The sequence below is a fragment of the Electrona antarctica genome, assembly GCF_951216825.1.
Source record: "Electrona antarctica genome assembly, chromosome: 16".
Lineage (NCBI taxonomy): Eukaryota > Metazoa > Chordata > Actinopteri > Myctophiformes > Myctophidae > Electrona > Electrona antarctica.
Window position 1 is genome coordinate 31,135,661 of NC_136797.1, and position 19,955 is coordinate 31,155,615.

Consider the following 19,955-nt stretch of genomic DNA (forward strand, 5'->3'; position numbering starts at 1 on the left):
GCCCAAAGTTGAAAGAAGGTGGTCAAATGAACTGACACTGAAGCAATAGTGTAAGAGTGCCCAAAGTTGAAGGTTGATGCTCAAATGAACTGAATTTGAAGCTTTGCCCCTGGGGGCCCCTAAGGGCCCAGAAGGCCCGAAAAAGGACACAGTGCTCTATTGAGATGTGGGAACAATATTGTCACGGGGCAACCCGTGCCCTATAGACACTAGAAGACTCCACAATGTAAAACGGAACATTACAAATGCACACTGCACAGCTGCTTTCATGAATTGACTGTCATCAAGCTCCTTGGAGGTGTGGCTATGTGTAGCATCATATACTTATGTGTTGCCTAATGCTATCTTAATTGTTTTGTGTTTGATTTGATGCCTTGGAAAACATTCAGACTCTATGAAGGAAATGTGTAATTGTATAGTTGGTCTAACTCATGGGTCATGGTTTACCTTGTTTGAGTAGATTGGTCCAATTACTAATCATTGTGGGTGGGTCTCACCTGGTATATAAGGGAGGCTTGTGGAAATGTTTGGGGGAGGAGCCTGAGTGGAAAATGATCAGTGTTGCTTGAGACTAACAAAGTAGACAACTCCAAGGGAGAGCTGCCAGGGCCTTCCAGGAAGGCATAGCCTGTTTCAGTTTATTAAGTTCTTGGTTTGTTGTTTTTCCTTAGTTTAGTTGTCAAGTGTTCATTTCTTACTTTCTGTTATTTGAAAGTGTATTGTCGATAAGTATTGTTTTTGCCTGCACAGTCAAATCCAGCATGGGTCGTTCACTCTGTGTTTTGAGGTAAATAAAATACCAACAAAGATCTACATTCTTGGACTGTCGATTCTTGGAGCCTTGGTCGTTCAGGCAACTAAACAAATATATTGCAAGATTGGAGCGCAGATCTGTCAGGAAAAAAAACGTCTTTAATCAGCCCAAGATTCACAGATGGTGTTTCAGGCTATACGTCCAATACCCTCCCCCATTCTTTGGGCCATTAGGATCATATTTTTTTCCTGACAGATCTGTGCTCCAATCTTTCAATATGTTGTTCCCACATCCCAATAGAGCACTGTGTCCTTCTTTGGGCCTTCTGGGCCCTTAGGGGCCCCCAGGGGCGAAGCTTCAACTTCAGATCATTTGATCATCAACTTTCAACTTTGGGTCAGTCTACATGCAAAAGTGCCCAAAGTTGAAGGTTGATGCTTTGGGTCAGTCTACATGTAAAATTGCCAAAAGTTGAAGGTTGATGCTCAAATGAACTGAATTTGAAGCTTTTCCCCTGGGGGCCCAGAAGGCCCAAAAAAGGACACAGTGCTCTATAGAGGGTATGCGTGTGACATCATCATCAAACCCGGAAGTTATGCAGGAATGCCTACTGAGTGGCAAACTACTTTCTGGCCTTGACAGCCCATGCATCCAAACAAAAAAGTCCTATCTGATTGCATTAAATAACGTTAAACAATGTTAAACTCACTTTGCATGTTGCTTTGCCACTCTATTTGCCACTCGATGTGCCATTCACTTTAAGCATGCGCATACCCTCTATTGAGATGTGGGAACAATATATTGAAAGATTGGAGCACAGATCTGTCAGGAAAGAAAACGCCTTTAATCAGCTCAAGATTCACAGATGGTGTTTCAGGCTATAAGTCCAACACCCCCCCCCCCCCCCCCCCCCCCCCCCACCATTCTTTGGGCCATTATGATCATATTTTCTTCCTGACAGATCTGTGCTCCAATCTTTTAATATGTTGTTCCCACATCCCAATAGAGCACTGTGTCCTTCTTTGGGCCTTCGGGGCCCTTGGGGGCCCCCAGGGGCAAAGCTTGAACTTCAGATCATTTGATCATCAACTTTCAACTTTGTACCTTTACAGAATTGCTTCAGTTTGAGTTCATTTGAGCACCTAAATTCAGATTTGGGCACCGTAGCATGTGGTATTTAAGTGGTGGGCCTCGGGTCGTCCTAGGGGCTAGAAGGTCCAGGGAAAGGCCTACATACTCTCCAAGAGTTGGGAAAGAACATATCAAGAGAGTGGAGTGGTAGGCCCTTGGATTGACCAGTGGATGCAATGTACCCCACTTTGAGGTGTCACGTCTTAGGCCTAGATTTGGGGTAGGATTGAACCAGTCGCCCTGTAGCCATACAAAGGCCTAGGGTTCCCAGATTGTAAAATGTTGTTCCTCCATCTTGGGAGAGTATGTAGGCCTTTCACTGGACCTCCTAGCCACTAAGATGACCCCAGGCCCACCACTTAACACAGCCGACGCGAATCGCGTATCAATACGTTATCAATTAATCAAACGTCGGGTGCGGATCACGTATCAATACGTTTCAATCACTTTTTTATAGCATACATTCATTCATCTTTTTACCCACCCGGACAATGAAGAACCATCGCCCTATCATTGCTGCTTAGTCCCGCTCACGTGATCAGAAAAAAAAACCAAAAAAAAAAAAACCCCTCCCCTCCTGAAAACAGGAGGGCGGGCCGCGTTACGTGTATAAACCAGTGTAGAATGGATGCGCCCATGCCGATGTAGCCCGTGTGTGAAAAGAATCAAATTTCACCTAACCTCGCCTCACCAGGCTTTCCTCCACCTATTCTACAGTTGCGCGGTGCAACTGTAGAGAACAGTTGCACCGCTCACTTCACAGGGGTGTGATTTTTATTATTACAGTAGAAGTTTACAGACCAAACTGTAAATAAAAGGTTTACATGACTTTCTGTCTCAGTCCGTATATAGCGAGCTGTAGTGAATAAGTACAGAACAGTTGCAACGCTCACTTCACAGGGGTGTGATTTTTATTATTACAGTAGAAGTTTACAGACCAAACTGTAAATAAAAGGTTTACATGACTTTCTGCCTCAGTCCGTATATAGCGAGCTGTATTGAATAAGCAGAGAACAGAATATGGGACAGAGTTGCACCACTCACTTCACATGGGTGTGATTTTTATTATTACTACAGTAGAAGTTTTTTTCTTATGAAAGCAGAGAGTCTTCTGTTTCATACGGTATATAGTATTTATATGTCGCTATAGGCCTTATTTTGTGAATATTGAGGAGTTCACGTCCATGTCTTCTCTGAAGTTATCTGGTGGGCACAAGCTGCATTCAATAACCAATTACTGTCTAACTGTACATGGGATCAATGTTTACTCTTTTCCTCGTAAAAGTACACATTCAGGGCTTTCATTCGGTGTATAGGATGTATAGGATATTTATTGGGTTCAATTTTATATCTGCCTGTCAATGTCTCTGACTTTAAACCATCCATAACTCTGCTCGCTGTTCAAGATAACCACTTCCAGGCAAATGCAGGTGTTGCAAAAAGGTCAATATCTCCAGAATGGAACATGGTAAAATCAAAATGTATTTTTTAAATTGAAGTGGACAAGTTCAGCTTTCTTTTGATGTATGCGTGTGATTCTCGCTATAAGAGAACATTTTGCTGTGGGCCCCCGAACAAGGCCTTTGTGCAATGTTAAACGGTAGCAACATCCAAATAGGCCTGTCGAGATCTTGTAGCAATCAAAGTGTTAATGACCACATGTTAGGGTGCCCAAATCTGAAGTTAGGTGGTCAAATGACCTGAAACTGAAGCAATTCAGTAAAGGTCAACGCTTCCTCATGGGGTCATTTTAGGGCCTAGGACCTCCAGTAAAGGTTAAAATACTCTTCTTGGTTGTGGGAACAACATATCCAACGATGAGGACCCCAGGCCCAAAGATGTCCCCCTGGCAACTGTTTCAACTTTGGGTCAGCCTACATGTAAAAGTGCCCAAAGTTGAAGGTCGATGCTTTGGGTCAGTCTAATCAATAACAATATAACTATGAATCTACTACTGGTGTTTATAATGATAATCAATAACAATATAACTATGAATCTACTACTGGTGCTTATAATGATAATCAATAACAATATAACTATGAATCTACTACTGGTGTTTATAATGATAATCAATAGCTTCAGTTCAACTTTGGGCACACTTAGACCATTGCTTCGGTTTCAGTTTTCATTTGACCACCTCTTTCAACTTTGGGCACACTGCTTCAGTTCCAGTTCATTTGACCACCTTCTTTCAACTTTGGGCACTCTGCCTCAGTTTCAGTTAATTTGACCACCTTCTTTCAACTTTGGGCACACTGCTTCAGTTTCAGTTCATTTGAACATACGGCTTCAGACACGGGCACCCGGGCCTATTGGGAGGGGAGTGGGAGGTGGGCGGAGTTGACCCTTCGACTTTGGGAACTCTGAACATACGGCTTCTGATCCGGGCACCCGGGCCTCGTGGGCAGGGAGTGGGTGGAGTTGAACGAGCCCCCTTCCACTTCGGGCACTCGGGCGGGTGCCAGAATCTGAGAGTGGTGCTGCCACCCGGTGGAGGCACTTATATGACAGGGTTCCCTATCTATCCGGGGAGAACATGCAAACTCCACACAGAAAGGCCCTTTCGCCAACCCCGCCTCAGGTATGGGTATTGATGACGCGGAGGAGGAAGCACGCCGCCATGCACCCACAGCGCCCCGAGCGGGAATAGAACCCAGGACCTTCTAGCTGTGAGGCGACAGCACTACCAACTGTGCCACCGTGCCCCCTCTTCCTCTTTCTTGAAAGTTAAAATGATGGGAGCTTGTATGACAAAGAATTGCACCCACTTTTTACAGCTGTAAACCTCTAACGTGACAATAAAGGTGAAGTTGAAAAGCAAAGTCAATATTGGTACTGTAGTGTAGTGTATCTCGCTGTCTCTCTATATAAGTGCATGCCCCCTGCAAAGACCACTGTTGAAGATTATCTATACAGAAGCCTTGAAACATTTCATCCTTGTGCTATATGCGTGAACTGTATAGCGGACAGCAGTTGGGAAAGGTTTTCCTTCAGGGCTTTCTGCCAGACAGAAATATTAAAGGTCCACATCAATCAAGCCGAAGTGGCTTGATTTTTAGGAACAGTCTACAGAAGATATGTTTTGAAATCCACACACAAGAGTGACATCATGCTGTTCATGGGCGCTGAGGGCGTGTTCTCTCCTCTGCGTCATCAGTGCCCATACCCGAGGCGGGGTTGGTGAAAGGGCCTTTCTGTGTGGAGTTTGCATGTTCTCTCCGTGTCCCCTAGGGTAGGTACCCTCACATGCAGTAATCCTGGTCTCTAAACTACCTCCCCCTGGCCAGCGCCTAATGGAGGGGAAAGGAACTGGTCGGAATAACGTGTTCCTTCCACGTGCTACGTTCGGCTGGGGAAACTCTCCCCTGTCGGGTGAAAAGAAGCAGCTTGGACTCCTCATGCATAGAAGGAAGCATGAGGTCAGTCCGCTGCCCCCCAGGTTGGCAGAGGAAGTGTAGCGCCTAGGATTAGATTAGATAATTGACACTGGGTGAAAAAAATGCAAAATCGTGGGATAAAAATTATTAAAAAAAGAAAGAAAAAAGAGTGACATGATCATGCTGTGCTCAGAAAATTCAAGATATATTATAATTAAGGAATGGTAAAAGATTGATTCTAAAATGGTTAGTCCCAATATTCTCTATTCTGATTGGCTGGTTGCCATGGTAAATCTCACAATAATCCACACCTTCAATCACTTTATATCATTCCCAGCTGCGTTACATTGATCCCGCAGCTCTGTAGCTGAACTGGGGAAGGGGAGCACTTGATTGACTTGCGTCTAAGCACCGCCCGTGCTCATATGACTGTGAATGTGTGGCTCCGGTCGGCCTCGTAAAAAACATCAAGCGCCTCCTATTCCCCCGACCCCGTCACAGAGACTGGCCGAGTAAGTAAGTGTGGCTCGCTTTGGTGGGCTACTTTTGGGAATTAGGAAGTTTTATCAGGTTAATATTGCTATATGTTTGTAACCGTTTTAGAAAAGCAATAAAGCCAACTGGGTCCCAGTTTACCGGGTGTTTTATAATGGCTGAAAGGGTCCTTTGTCAGACATCACATACTGCAATTTGTTATAGTTTTTCAGGTTTGTCATTTGCAATATGGTGGACAAATATCCAGACAGACTGATTCAAAACGATTTATAGAATCGCCAAGACAATGACATGGCAAAATCCAATTTGTTTCATAAATTCACGTCAGAGGACTATAGTATTTCAAGGTCCTTTGCCTCAATGCAACAATAAAAGTTAATTTGTTATTCCTCAACAACATAATTCACGGCGATGGAGCAAGGCATTAAGCAAATCAGTGTTCTGTATTGGAGGAGTGCAACACCATGAAAGTAAGAGCTTGGATTTATTTAGTTGGCGAGCACACTTTGAACAATGATTTGAATAATTCAAGGTGTTCACATTAGAGAGTCAAATACAAGGTTAAAGTACCCATTTCTATTGAATGTAAATTTCCATTGCACTCTTTTGCTTTGCATTTGTGAAAGGAATGGGACAGGAAGATCAGGGAAACGTTTCAGAGGAAAGGTAGTGTATTTTGTGTACGATTGAACACACAGTCTTAGCTAATTATTATATGGAGTTAAGTTTGTCTGTTTCATAGAAAAATATTTTAGCATGGTTCACATTACCGGTTTACTGTACCATGTAATACCAATTGCATTACTATTCCTGTGTTGTGATAGCCAATAGCTGTAATGATAGAAGCTAGGTGTTATATTTATTTCCTAGACATTTTAAAATTAGACAGGCTGAGATAATCTATAGTATTGTTTCTATCATTAAAAAAATAAACAAAACACATATAAAACAAAACACCTAAAACCGTTTGACCGCCAGGATTAATTAATCTATCTATCGCGCATTGCCAAAATGCTGTGTGTGGTGTCTTGACCGGTTGTTGTTCTCTCAGTCGGTGGTGAAAAAACCCGACCGCGAGTATCACAGCGCCTGCTGTCGGCCATTGAAAAACCTTGTTTTCACCAGAAACGACATTCATTGCGCGGATTTGGAGATGCAGGCCATTGAAAGCAGCACATAGAGTGCAAGTGGATGCGCACGCATCTTCAAAATGGCTGCCCCAAAGTTATTAGTGCAGCCGGCGAAAACTAGAGTTATCAACAGGCCCGAAAATTAAGGCCCGGCCCTACCTGGGCCTTCATCAAACCCTGTACACTCAAGACACTGCCCCCGCTGCCCCCACCCCCCCCCCCCCCCCCCCCATGCCAAAGCGCCAGCACTCACCCAGCAGTCTGCCGTCACCCAGGCGGATGCATGCACGCAACCTCGCCCTTTAGGGCGCGCGTGTGTGTCTCTCTCTGTTCAGGCTATGCATTTTAATTCATGCCATGCCATGCTATGCCTTAACATAAAAATGAAAAAAACATGCTCAATGTATCAATGTATTCAATGGACATGCAGGCTTTGAGTCATGTTCCATTCTTATTGGCACAAGCTTTCTTCCTGGCCAAGGGGGTTACCTGCCTTATCCTTTTCATTTAGTGAGGTAGAGAAACAATAAATAATCACCCTTTTGCAGGGTGATGTTTTTAGCCAATCACATAAATAGAAAAATAGATCTTTTATAACACTACATGCATCCATAGGGACAGTGTGTGCGTGTGTGTGTGTGTGTGTGTGTGTGTGTGTGTGTGTGTGTGTGTGTGTGTGTGTGTGTGTGTGTGTGTGTGTGTGTGTGTGTGTGTGTGTGTGTGTGCGTGCGTGCATGTGTCTTTGTATATAGAAGACTCCACTTTCATTGACGTGTATTTTACTTATTTTTTTTATATATATAAGAACATTAATAGAAAATCATTCATTCCTGAAATGAATATAGATAGTGTCTCCTTATTTATTCATTTTAATCCTTCAATCCCGGTATTGAGAACCAGGACACTTTTGATGAATTGCACTGGAGCCTTGATATGAGATATATTATATATGAGAGGTGAAAGATGATTGAATTTCGATTCAGGCCTAAGCATTTCAGTGCTCCAAAACCGTTGAGCCTCAGATTGAAAACAAACCGGCTATTAAACAAGGAATGAGGCCTGCATCTACGGTACAGATTTACACAATAGGTAAACAATAATAAATAAATAAATAAAACAAGAGTAAAAGCCCTAGCCCTCTGGTCAATAATAATATTGTGGACATTTTCCACTAAGTGTGGCAGGCATGCAAAGGCCATGGGGCCACCAAAAATTGCAATCTGCCTATTAGATGGTGAGATATCTGGTGTGGTGACATTTAATCCTGAGGGTGGCACATGACCTTTCCTCACTCAGATGATTATGTTTCATCCTCCAGGAAGCATGAATGTGCTCATGCTCATTAGATTTTGAGATACCTTGTGTGCAAGGGGTGAACCCTAACCATGTGATGCCATGACCTTTTCTCTGGCGCCACCCTCAGGCCAAAATGTCAACTTTGCACAGAATGATAACTCATAATGTAATGGGGATTTTGCAGGGTGAACCCTTCTGATTTTGGTAACCGCACATCTTTCCCTGGGGTGTCATACTATGGCCTATAGCAGCAAAGTGAGCTTTAAGACTTCTAGTCTTGTTTTACAATTCTGTAAAGGTAACACTTAAAACTACAAACTTTGAACTTGCATAATCACTTGCTCTTACCTCGCCTCAAACAGTTTAATTGATTCACTGATTTACCCATCAATCTCTTCACATTCTGAACTCTGCCTGATGCTCTAGTAGTCTAATCAACAAGGTACTGCAAACACTCTTCTGAAAATTAGACATTTTGATCCAGAATTTGTTGGATACAAATAAAGTACACAGAAGTAACAGAACAAATCCACATACTTTAATTAAATACAACTGTACAGGTGATCTTGTAATCTATCTCAATGAATGTAGGAACAAATATTGTTAAACAATGTAGAGGAACAAACTGTATGTTACATTGTTACACTGTAACATTCTAGCAGGCAAGTCTGACACCTTTTTCTCCATGGTGGCTCAGTGCTCACAATACCTATTTATTATGTATGTGAGTATGTTTTCTTCTATTCCTCTTTGTGGTTGTGTGTTGTGAGTGTGTAATATGTTTGTATATAGCTCTGCTGCATGTGTGTGATTGTGTTCTCCAGGTGTAACCTAGTTTCTCATTGAGGAGCCCTTTGTTTACACCTGTGTAACTGGGGCAGTCTCCAGCTAATGACTTTGACTAATCAATTACAAGAAATGTCACAGGGGGGGGGGGGAATGCCAATACAGCACAGGCTCAGCATGCATGGATGCCTCTTTCTTGTTGCATGATGTCAGAACTCTGTACACCCCCAACATGAGTTATATTAAGAATGTGTTGGAGTGGTAATTGATTTCCTCAAACTAGTTTGTGAACTTTGTTTTCCCTGCGTGGTGTTGTTAAACACTACGTTTGGAAGTTGGACGCTCTAATCGTTGGATGCTCTAATCGTGAAAGTCAATAGATATGCCAGTTAGTATTGTATCTGTCAATCTTACTTCAGTTTATGAAACATGTGGGGGAGTTTAGTACAGAGGAAAGAAACAAATTCTGTGATTCAGGAGGTAACACACAGCATGGCAGTGTTTACATGATGCAAAATCACAGCCCTTGAATTAGAATACAAACAAGCAAACACAAAATGTTTAACAGCTGTTGCCATTCACGGGTACACCTCTTTCATGTTGGCGATTAACGTGAGGGACAGCAGTAGAATAAACGTGGCTCATATCAAGCCGAGGGGGGACAATTGGATTTGTAAAAGCAAGCACCTGGCAGTAATCCAGATATATCATGCATATCATTTGTCCACACAGTACGCCTACTCCTGCTGGAATATTAGATCACAGAGATAGCTGCCATATACCATACCATACTGGTCAGCCTGACCTCAAACAGACCTATCTGACGCGGCAGGATAATTGTTAATGGGTGTCATTTAATCGGAGTGTGATTACATGCATCATGGCTAATCCACAGCAATAATAAAAAACTAGTTCCCTCAACAGTGTCTGGATGTTGTGTTTTTAGTTACAAGTTACAACTATAGGGAATTATAGTGACAATCTTTTTCAGTGTTGACCTGTTTCACATTCATATACTTACACACATTCACACCTGGGAGCTTCATAGTATAACCAAAATATTTATTGTGGGCCACAGCACAGCTCAGCTGAAACGCAATGATATCAATGATGCATCTGAACAGTAGGCCCCACCAGTGTTTACCAAGCTGAGTCAGGGATTTGAACTATCCAAACAGTAAAATCCATAGTGTTCATTTAACACTGCCATGGATACTTACAGGTCCATTAGAGAGGCCTTCTGGTAATCAGAAGGTCACCGCTTCAGCCCTCGTCTATATCTACACATCAAAGTGTCCCTGAGCAAGACAGTTAACCACTAGCAGCTCCCCACCAAGCACTCATCTGACCAAGCATCTACTGGGTGAATGCCGAAAAGCTATTTCCCCATCAGGATGATACAATACTCTTAATAAGTTTAATATTTTTATTTACACTTAACATTTTCAATTAACACTGTACATTCACTAGGATACTTTTCAAACCTTTAGCCTGGAATCAGTTCAAGGTTACCCTCCCTGGCAGCGGTGGCCGAACGGTTTGCGGAGCGGTTTTGATACCGGAAGGTCGCCAGTTCGTATCCCCGGACCGGCACGTTAAAATTACCACCGCTGAAGTGCCCTTGAGCAAGGCATTGAACCACTACCATGAAATGTTCTATGAGCAGGGCCTGGCTGTAAACAAGTATCTGATGCTTAGTCCAGTTACCCTGGGTAAATATAGTAACTTTGCTTTGCCCTACAGTGCACTTGCAGCACATTTTATACCTAATGTTGAATGCTACTGTTGAAGAAAAGACGGAGGCAAACAATTAATTTGCTGAAATCACACAACGCTGTAGCAGCCTTGTTGAAAGAAGTGCAAAGGAGCGAAGCCAGGACCTGCACTTATTATGCTGCAGAAACCCGTTAACCATCTCTCCGTCGCGCCGCGGTGGCCGTTGCCTTGTTGTCTGTCAAATTCAATTTTGGGGGAATCAGACGCTGCCTTGGCATAGAGGTCAAAGCAATTTTCCTGGCAATAAATCTCACATAACCAACCAGGGACTGTGTTTAAAAGCCCTCCATCTATTACAAATGCAGGCTCCTTTTCATACCCATATGAGTTGTTGCTGTACTTACATATCATTGCACACAGCCACATATACACCCGTTCTCTGATCTCTTTTACCACTTGGCCATCAGAGACGTATACTGTACAGTAAAACCTACCAGTAAAAGCGGATATGTCTGTAAAAGAAAAAGGGGGAAAATACCGTATGTGCTTTGTTGGCACACTCTAGATCTCTCTACAGTGTCAGCATTTTGACTAGGACAGTGGAGTATGTCAAATTTGCCCTTTAGGCCAGCGTTTGTAGCCAACTATATGCTTGTTATGACAAAATGTCAAATGAAGACAGGAAACAATAATGCAAACCATGACCCACATGTGAGTATACTGTAAGGGAAAATGGTAATGGGGTGTGGGCGTTGAATGTGAGAATCAGGGTGCCTAAAAGTGTCCCTGCAAAAAGATAAGGACTGTCAGTATCCTGTTATAAGATACCAATATAAAGGAGTATTTTCAAGAAGTAACTCACACAAAAGCAATTCGATGGACAGACAAATCTGGACACTTATCTCTTGAATGTTTTGAGGATCAATAGTTTTCTTTGTTCAATTAGGCTACTCAATTAGAAACTAACAGGAACAATAAGTCTTAAAGGGCCTGTTTCATGACATTTCACTTTTTCTTAGTTTTTGGGATTCTCTACTGAAGGAAAGGACATTTGAAAACGGAGGCATTTTTTTTCAGGGTATTTCTGAAAATGCATACTCAACGGGCTGTGTGATTTGCTTGCCACTTTAGTGCTGCTTGTAACAATCCCACACACTAGGGAGAGAACATTTTATTTCTGGTCCACCATGCATGTTTTAGCAAGTTTGTCCATTAGTTCAACTTTATAGCCTATTATTGTATCTGTGGTGCAGCTTACCTAATTGATTTCTTATTTACACCAGTAGTGGTGATGTTCCTAAAATAAATGCACTTTCTTTGAAGTGTTGATCTGTGTGCATAACAACTTACCATTTCAAAATGACCAGATGGAAGTGCACCATACTGTAGGGCAGGCCTATTCATACAGGACATACACAAATGTATGAATACTTTTGCTTAACCTGTAGCTATTGCTGGACATAATAATACTAATGTAGGCTACTAATATTATATATTTTTTCATAAAATAGCCTATTAACAATTCGCTTTCTATTTACGCATTCTCTCCATGTGTAAAATCAAGGTAAAGTGACACGCTTTGTCCATGAATGAACATAGGGTGACCAGATCCATGATAGAATTATCGCTTGTGAGTTTGGGAGGAAGTGTTGGCCATGGAGGGTAGGACATAATGAGCACACCTCACCACTCCGGTAAATAACGTTGAGCGACCACCTCACCACCGAAAATCCAAACTATGAATAGGGCTTTACTTTAGGGTATTAGGGGTAAGTTGCTACTAAATAAATGCCTTGATGTCATCATATAATTTTGTTATTAAACCCCTCTGGCGTCTCACATTTTGTTTTAAAATGCTCATTTTGGTCATGGGTGGAAATTGTGGAAAAGAGACAATGAGAGAGCTTTACAACAGAAAGCCAATTATTAGGGCCCCCCAGGGCCCCAGGGGACTAAATATTAGGGCATTTGCACACTGATGTCTGCCAGTCACAATGTGGGACAGGGACAGGGTCTCCTCCATTTGTGGGATGCCTGAAAAGTCGTTGGAAATGAGGCACTGTCCCACGGAAAGGGCGACATCTGGTCACCCTAAAATGAACATCTAGTCTTAACACGTACAGAATAATACAGATCTCCAAATATCTAGGCCTACCCTAAGACTTTGTGTAGGCTACTGTGATGCATATTGCATACGCTCTTGGTAGGCGGCGGCCTAATGACCTATGCTATTTTTTGTTTTCAATTATGTACAAATAATTATGTTACTGTTGTTACATCATTGCCAATAAAAACGTCATGTCAAAAAAGCATTTATGTCCAATGCTTTGAATCACCATTCTGACAATGTGACTCTGCCTGTTTAGTGTTTACCACGGAAGTCAAATGCTCTCTCACTCCTTCATTTATACTTGATTGAAACACACGCCTACCCCGCATTTACAGTAGTTAGTTTGAGCGCCAGTCAAAGTATCACAGACACAATCACAGACAGTCAGACAGCTGTGAATGAATCACACGCCATCGGACTCTACACCTGTGCTGCCGCCTCCTGGACGGACATGACTCCCGTGCAGCAGCAGCAGCAGCAGCAGCAGCAGCGACTCAGACTGTACTATAAACGAACGGACCGCTTATGAGCCGCACACACTCAAAGCGGAGAGGACCCACACACACACAAGGAACGGGATGGCAGGGAAAGTGCTGCACCTCGGTGCTCTCCTTCTCCTCGTCGGGCTCTTTTTACTGACGGGGACCACCGCGACAGTCCGGGGCGCAGCGGCGGCGTCGCCGGGGGACGAGGAGATGGACAAGGAGATGAACGACGCGGAGACCCCGTGCGAAGTTAAAACCGTCACCGTTTCCACCCTACCCGTGCTCCGCGAGAATGAGTTCAGCTTCACCGGCGCGGGCTCAGGGAGCGTGGTCGGAGGTGGTGGTGGTGGAGGAGCAGGTGCTGCTGGTCTAGGAGGAGGCGGAGGAGGGGAATCCCGACTCCTTTTATTCGTTAGAACTGACCTACCTGGACGAATTTCCGTTATGGATGATCTTGACAACACAGCTCTCCCCTACTTCACACTCGGTAAGATAATTGCAATGGTATATACAGTCCGCTGTCCCACAGTGAAACCTGGAGCTGCACACATTGTGCGCATTAAAGGGACCTTCATTCGCACCGTGCTTGTGTTGTGGTACAGTAGCCAGCCTAGACTGTGGACACAACACTGTGCATGCGTGTTTTGCAGTTTAATAAGCCATAGTTTCTCGAGCTATGCTATCACAGAGATTTGACACAATGTAGGCTAATTACTTGTTTCATGTTACAGTGATAATGAAACACCTGCTACTTATATTCCTTATACTTTAAGAGCATTGCTTGAAGCATTCGAAATGGCATGGGGTAGGCAGGCTACAGTAGCTGCAATAGGCTACAGAAAACCCAAACTGAAGTGTCTGGTAATTACTACAACTTAACAAATTGCATATTCATAATCTTTCATACAGCACACACACACACACACACACACACACACACACACACACACACACACACACACACACACACACAGAGAGAGCTAGTATGAAGGATTATTACTTTAAATGTCATGCCTAGCTATAAGTATGATGCACCAAGCAGAGAAAGCAATTTTGCCGGGCAAATCTGCATGAAATTGCTATTTTATTCCCATGTGAGCACAGACTTCATACAGGGCACGTGCCTAGTTGTTGGGGTGGGGGGGTGGGCTGGGGGAAAGTTTGATAAAAGGAATGCTGAATAGGCCTATGACTGCAGTGCTGCAAGCATTCCGCCATTGTAGTTTTCAACGACTTTGGACAGACACACAACTTTATGCCATGCTTCATTTCATCCAGTATTTCTTGTCCTCCAAAAACATAAAGGCAAAAAGACCTCCCCAGCCTATACTGTGACTCACCTAAGCACAAAATGTGTAACTGACCACCCTGGGCAAGACCTACGCTGAAAAGACTATCAGCGGAAGTGGCGGAAGTGTTGCGTGTAAGATAACTACGTCACGCGGTGCGGCTGTGTTTACTAGTCCCCACCCAATGATCATTTCAGCGGGAATACATTTTCGGGAACACAACGCTGCGATTGGTCAAAAAACGTTAACTTCCGGGGGGGTTACACGGCGGAAGTCCCGCCTTTCGATAGCTTCTCTGCCTTAGGTTGTGACCAGGCTCTTCTTTTTCGCAGTTAAGTGAGCCTGGGACCGAGGCTAGTAACTGACTAGACAACTGGGTGAGTGTGGAAAATAGGCGGTTCCATTGCAGAGACACAAAAACATCTATTATCTATTCTACAAGATGGAGCCGCAAACAAAAGGGAATATTTTAAGTGGCCGTCATTTACACCATATTTCAAGCGGATGTACTCACTCCTCGTTCTAGCCTCTGTGTAAGGAAAGTTTGGCTGACTGATCTTAGTACATTGACAGTATTTATACTGACAATGGTGTTAGCCTCTAGCCTGTGTTTTGAGCTTGAGTTGACAGCAATATATTGTAGCATGCTATATTTAGTATAGGCGAAGGGATATCTACTGTAATCTTTAGTTTAAATAGAATAAAAGCAATATTATGGCATGCTGAAGAGCAGCTGATCATAATGAGTAGTGTCTGAAATCCAGTTCAGGTGAACTCTGTTGGAATGGCACATTGTAGAGAATTATGATTCTTGGCGTAGCAGAGAATGTTATCTCTCATCTTATGTCTAACAGTGTAGACTAAACAGATTGCAGGGAAAGGGAGTCAGGCAGGCTGAGGGCTGGAGCATTAAGCTAGTAAATCACTTTCTATTCTCATTAAGGACAGCCACCGACTGGTGAGAAAGGCCTCTCTGTCCTCCCATTCAGCCAGCTAGCACATTTGCAGTTTCACCCTCTCAGTGCATGACTGCTCACTGATGATGGAGCGGAGATGGGTTTCATCTAAGGGTATCATGCATAAAAGGGAGCAAATAATAAAAAGTATGTACACATAATACTGTACAATACAGTGGCTTTGCTTTGAGGTTTATAAATCACAAACGTGGAGTAGCGATATGCCCCCCTTCCTGGCAAAAACTCTGTAGAGTAGACACTCAAAATGTTAAGTCAGTGATGTTATAAATTAATTAATGCTATGTTAACACTATGATTTGAGGTGATGTCAAGGTATACCAACATTATAGGCATTAGACTGTATTTTGAGTGTGATGGCTTTGCTTTTTAAATATTTAAAACAAGTTACACCATTGCAGTATTAATCACATATTGATATGGAAAGAGATGGGCCTACATATCAAAGCATATTCTGGAAAGTTGTTCAATCTCTGCATCTGTTCAATAAGATATAGCCTAAGCTGTAAGAGGATGATTGATTTCATTCCTTCTACAGTACCTTTAAATCTGAAATAAATCTTTGTTTTTTATTAGATGTTGCACGTGAGGAATAGTCATTATAGTCCAATGGAAAATATGGATGTACATTATACCCATCGATATAAAGGAGTGGTTACCATGTGTTGGTGTCTCCCCTCTCACAGGTAGCTTTGGAAATTGTACCGTAATTGCTTAACCCATTATTCTGTACGGGAACCCCTTTTGGTGTTTAAGCATTATGTTATACTTTAGCTATTGAAAAATAGCAGATCTACAAACTGTTTTTGAAAAATCGTGAAAATGTGCCTTTTTTGAGAACCACTGATACAGAAACATAAGGTTTTTCAGAAAACCGACAGGATTTCCAAGACATTTTTTTAATTTCGACGTAGGGCCTAAATGGGTTAATGCAATACCATCAAACCTAGCTCTGGTCCATAGCTCTAATGCATTGCATTTAGAGCTATGTTTCTGTCAACTTCTGGAGCTCGCATGAATGCAGACCAGCCTCTCGTCTTTAGCGTAAATAAAAATAACGTTTTTGCTACTCACCAAAACAAAGGCGGGTTGTGTCATTAGAAAGCCTACTTTCCTTAGTGGAAGCACTCTGAGCCCCCCACCACACGTATAAACGGTACTTTTTGGCCAAGAAGGGATTTTGTTTCCACCGGGGAAAAACATTCTGGTCTGCATTCATGCGAGCTCCGGAAGTTGACAGTAATATAGCTCTAAATGCAACGCATTAGAGCTATGGACCAAAGCTACCCTCAAACCTAGACCCTGACCGATTCCAGATTTTGGAGTGTCCAGCCAACCGATTTACTGATGACTTCCCCACATCAATTCCGATCAATTTGAAAAACTGAAATTCATGATTTTTTCAAAGATGGAACATTCTAAAATAGCAGGTGATCTACAAGCATACATCACGTTGCACTGCATTGTGAACTTGTAGATCTGCTATTTCCGAACATTATTGAAAACTTCTGCCTATATTGAAATGCCCAAAATAGGGCAAGTTAAAAAGTAAAAAATCCAGACACATTGGTTGAATATATTATGGCTTATAATGAACTGGAATTCTGTTCCTTTAATTGTCTGAAACTGTGGCATTAGAAATCTAGCACAGTGAATTATCAACATGGAGAGTGGTATCATGGTGGTTCAGTGGTTAGCACGGAAGTTCCCAGCTTTCTTGTGTTGAGTTTTCTTTTTCTCCCCATGTAGCCTACTACAGTGACTCTGACTGTGCAAGCTGATCGTCAGTGGATGCCCACTGTTACTAATAGTAGTTGGGATGGGTTAAATAAAGAGGACCCATTTCCTAGGATCATTGATATTATGTAGTAATTTATTGTAATGTGTGTGTGTGTGTGTGTGTGTGTGTGTGTGTGTGTGTGTGTGTGTGTGTGTGTGTGTGTGTGTGTGTGTGTGTGTGTGTGTGTGTGTGTGTGTGTGTGTGTGTGTGTGTGTGTGTGTGTGTGTGTGTGTGTGTGTGTGTGTGTGTGTGTGTGGGTGGGTGGGTGGGTGGGTGGGTGGGTGGGTGGGGCGGGCTAATCTCCGGCACCACTGGCCCGGTCGATGCCAAACTGTGCACACACACTCCACTCCCTGGATGCCAACAATGAACCTCTGCCCCAATTTTTCCACAGATAGCGTCACCATGAGGCTGATTATTGCAAAACACATTTATTTATATTAGTCGTACACATTTTATCAATACTCACGCAAATTGCTATACACTATATCTATAGTCATGTGATCAACACGGACCTGTCCACTTCCCCATATTCCATCTCCACTGGCCTTACAAAGTTTGCAGGATTGGTCCGTTTTGAACAAAATGCCTAAAATCATGAACACAACATGCAATTTCAGTCAAATTATGCACACACATTCCCACTAGGCAGAGGAAATCAGCCTCATGATGGCACTATAACAGGCCAATTCATGTTCTTACCTAAAACTGTTATATATTTATTTTTATTGCCCTTTTATACAACCACCAGGTGACAGATTATTGCAAAAAAAATCCAAATAAACATGTTTATTAGTCCTTTATTTGTCCAAACACCACAAACGCTATTATCCTGGTGGAGACCTGTGCCTGTGGGCACTTTTTCTAGTTTACCATGAGATAGGCTTGTGACTGGTTGAGATATTTCCTCAAACTAATTATTTTAAAGTGAGCCTTTATCGAAAAGTATACAGTCTTATATAAGTTACTTAGGTGTTGTTCTTGATTGTTCCTAAAGTTAAATACAGTATCGCCGTTTCCCAACCACTGGGTCGGGACTCGGGACCCATTTGTGGTTCGCATAGTCACTCGCAGACACCTGTTTATGGGTTGCTTTAGTTTTTGTTTCCTACATTTAGTTTTTAACTTATTTACTTTATAAAAATGCAATAACATGCCCATCGAAGTCGACGGTGGCTGTTTGAGCTTGTAGATCTGCTATTTTCACTAGCTTAATCCCTCTTTTGGGTCTTGAGCTAAACAGTGTGGGAACCACTCAACCACTTCAGTAGATAATTTGTTTCTTTGACCAATATCTTCCTGCTAGTATGTGTAGAGCAGGTGGCATCTGCAATACATGCTGAAATGCTAATGCCAGTGATTGCTTTTTTTTCTTCAAATTTGCAGCTTGAAAACTATTCCATAACACATTAACAAACAAATATACAGTACATTAAATCCCAAGATCTGAAGCAAAATAATCAGCCATGGCGTTGGATGTAATTTGAGGCAATCATTTTATACTCCTATTCATCATTTTCCCATTAGTCTGGTGAGGCGATGAAAACGGAATCCCTTATTTGGGTGGAAAATGTACGGCACGCTAGGGTGGTCTATAATAATTGTTCTGAACATATCAGTATAACACATCAATTTATATATAAACAAAGTGTGAATACATAATATATGGATAATTTGTGTCCGTAAAGTTTTATGGTTTTCTTTTTTGCTTAAAACAGAACATTTTGTACTGTCTTCTTGGCAGAGGCCTGTGCTTTACTATGCTTTTTAGCCAATGGTGTGTTTTGGCTGGTTACTGCTGGGTGGACGAGTGAACATTGTCACACTAAAAAGTGTAGTTAAAAACTGATGCTGTGTTTCTCCTCTTTTGTGAAATTATGTTTTTACTTTGAAGAGAATACCTGAGGTTTATGTGAGACTTTGGGCCTTGATTTGTTAGTGGTGAAGCTCACTGTACACACAGACTGCAGAGACAGAAGTATATGAGCTGAATAAGGGGTGCACGATTATGACCGATTATACAGGGGACCACAAACAAGCCTAGGCTCTAGGGGCTTGGCCCAAAGCCTGTTAATAAAGTATTAATTCAATAGCCTATACTCTTTTCCAAGTGTCTGTTTTCACAACTGAATGACTACATTCTCACACACACACACACACACACACACACACACACACACACACACACACACACACACACACACACAGTTGGATAGACCCTTATGTCTGTCTCTCTTTCTCTCATTGAGCCTCTGCCTACAGTCCAACACGAAGCAATTTCTGGCATTATATAATTTATATATTTTTCACTTTTCCTGGGTTGATTATAGTATGTTATGATCTGGCTGGGATAGGGCTTGGGCTTCAACTCATTTGGGCTGTGTTGGGCCCATTGAAAAAAGAAAAAAAAGAAGAAGAAAAAACAATTTATCTTTCCCGGCCTTCCGGCCTGGTGGAGCTAATTAGTGATCCAAAGGTGATACACATCCTTTGTAGGATGGTAGTGAAGCTACACTAAAGTCACTGTGGTGGCACCTGTGCTGTCCTTGTCCTTTGTCCTTGTCTTGCGGATTTAACACCATTGTGTTGGGTGTCTTCTTGGCCCTTTTTTGCATTTCTGTATTAGCTGACG

General features: G+C 42.5%; 1 protein-coding gene across 2 annotated transcripts in view; it reads left to right on the forward strand.

Annotated features, from left to right (window-relative positions):
- Nucleotides 1-13,187: 13,187 nt before the first annotated feature.
- astn2 (astrotactin 2) overlaps nt 13,188-19,955 on the forward strand; it is a 530,329-nt gene continuing 523,561 nt past the window's right edge. For both annotated transcript variants that reach the window (XM_079524726.1, XM_079524727.1), the window contains exon 1: nt 13,188-13,767. In XM_079524726.1, the coding sequence (XP_079380852.1) occupies nt 13,374-13,767 (394 nt within the window). In that variant the 5' untranslated portion in view covers nt 13,188-13,373. The remainder of the gene's footprint in view (nt 13,768-19,955) is intronic.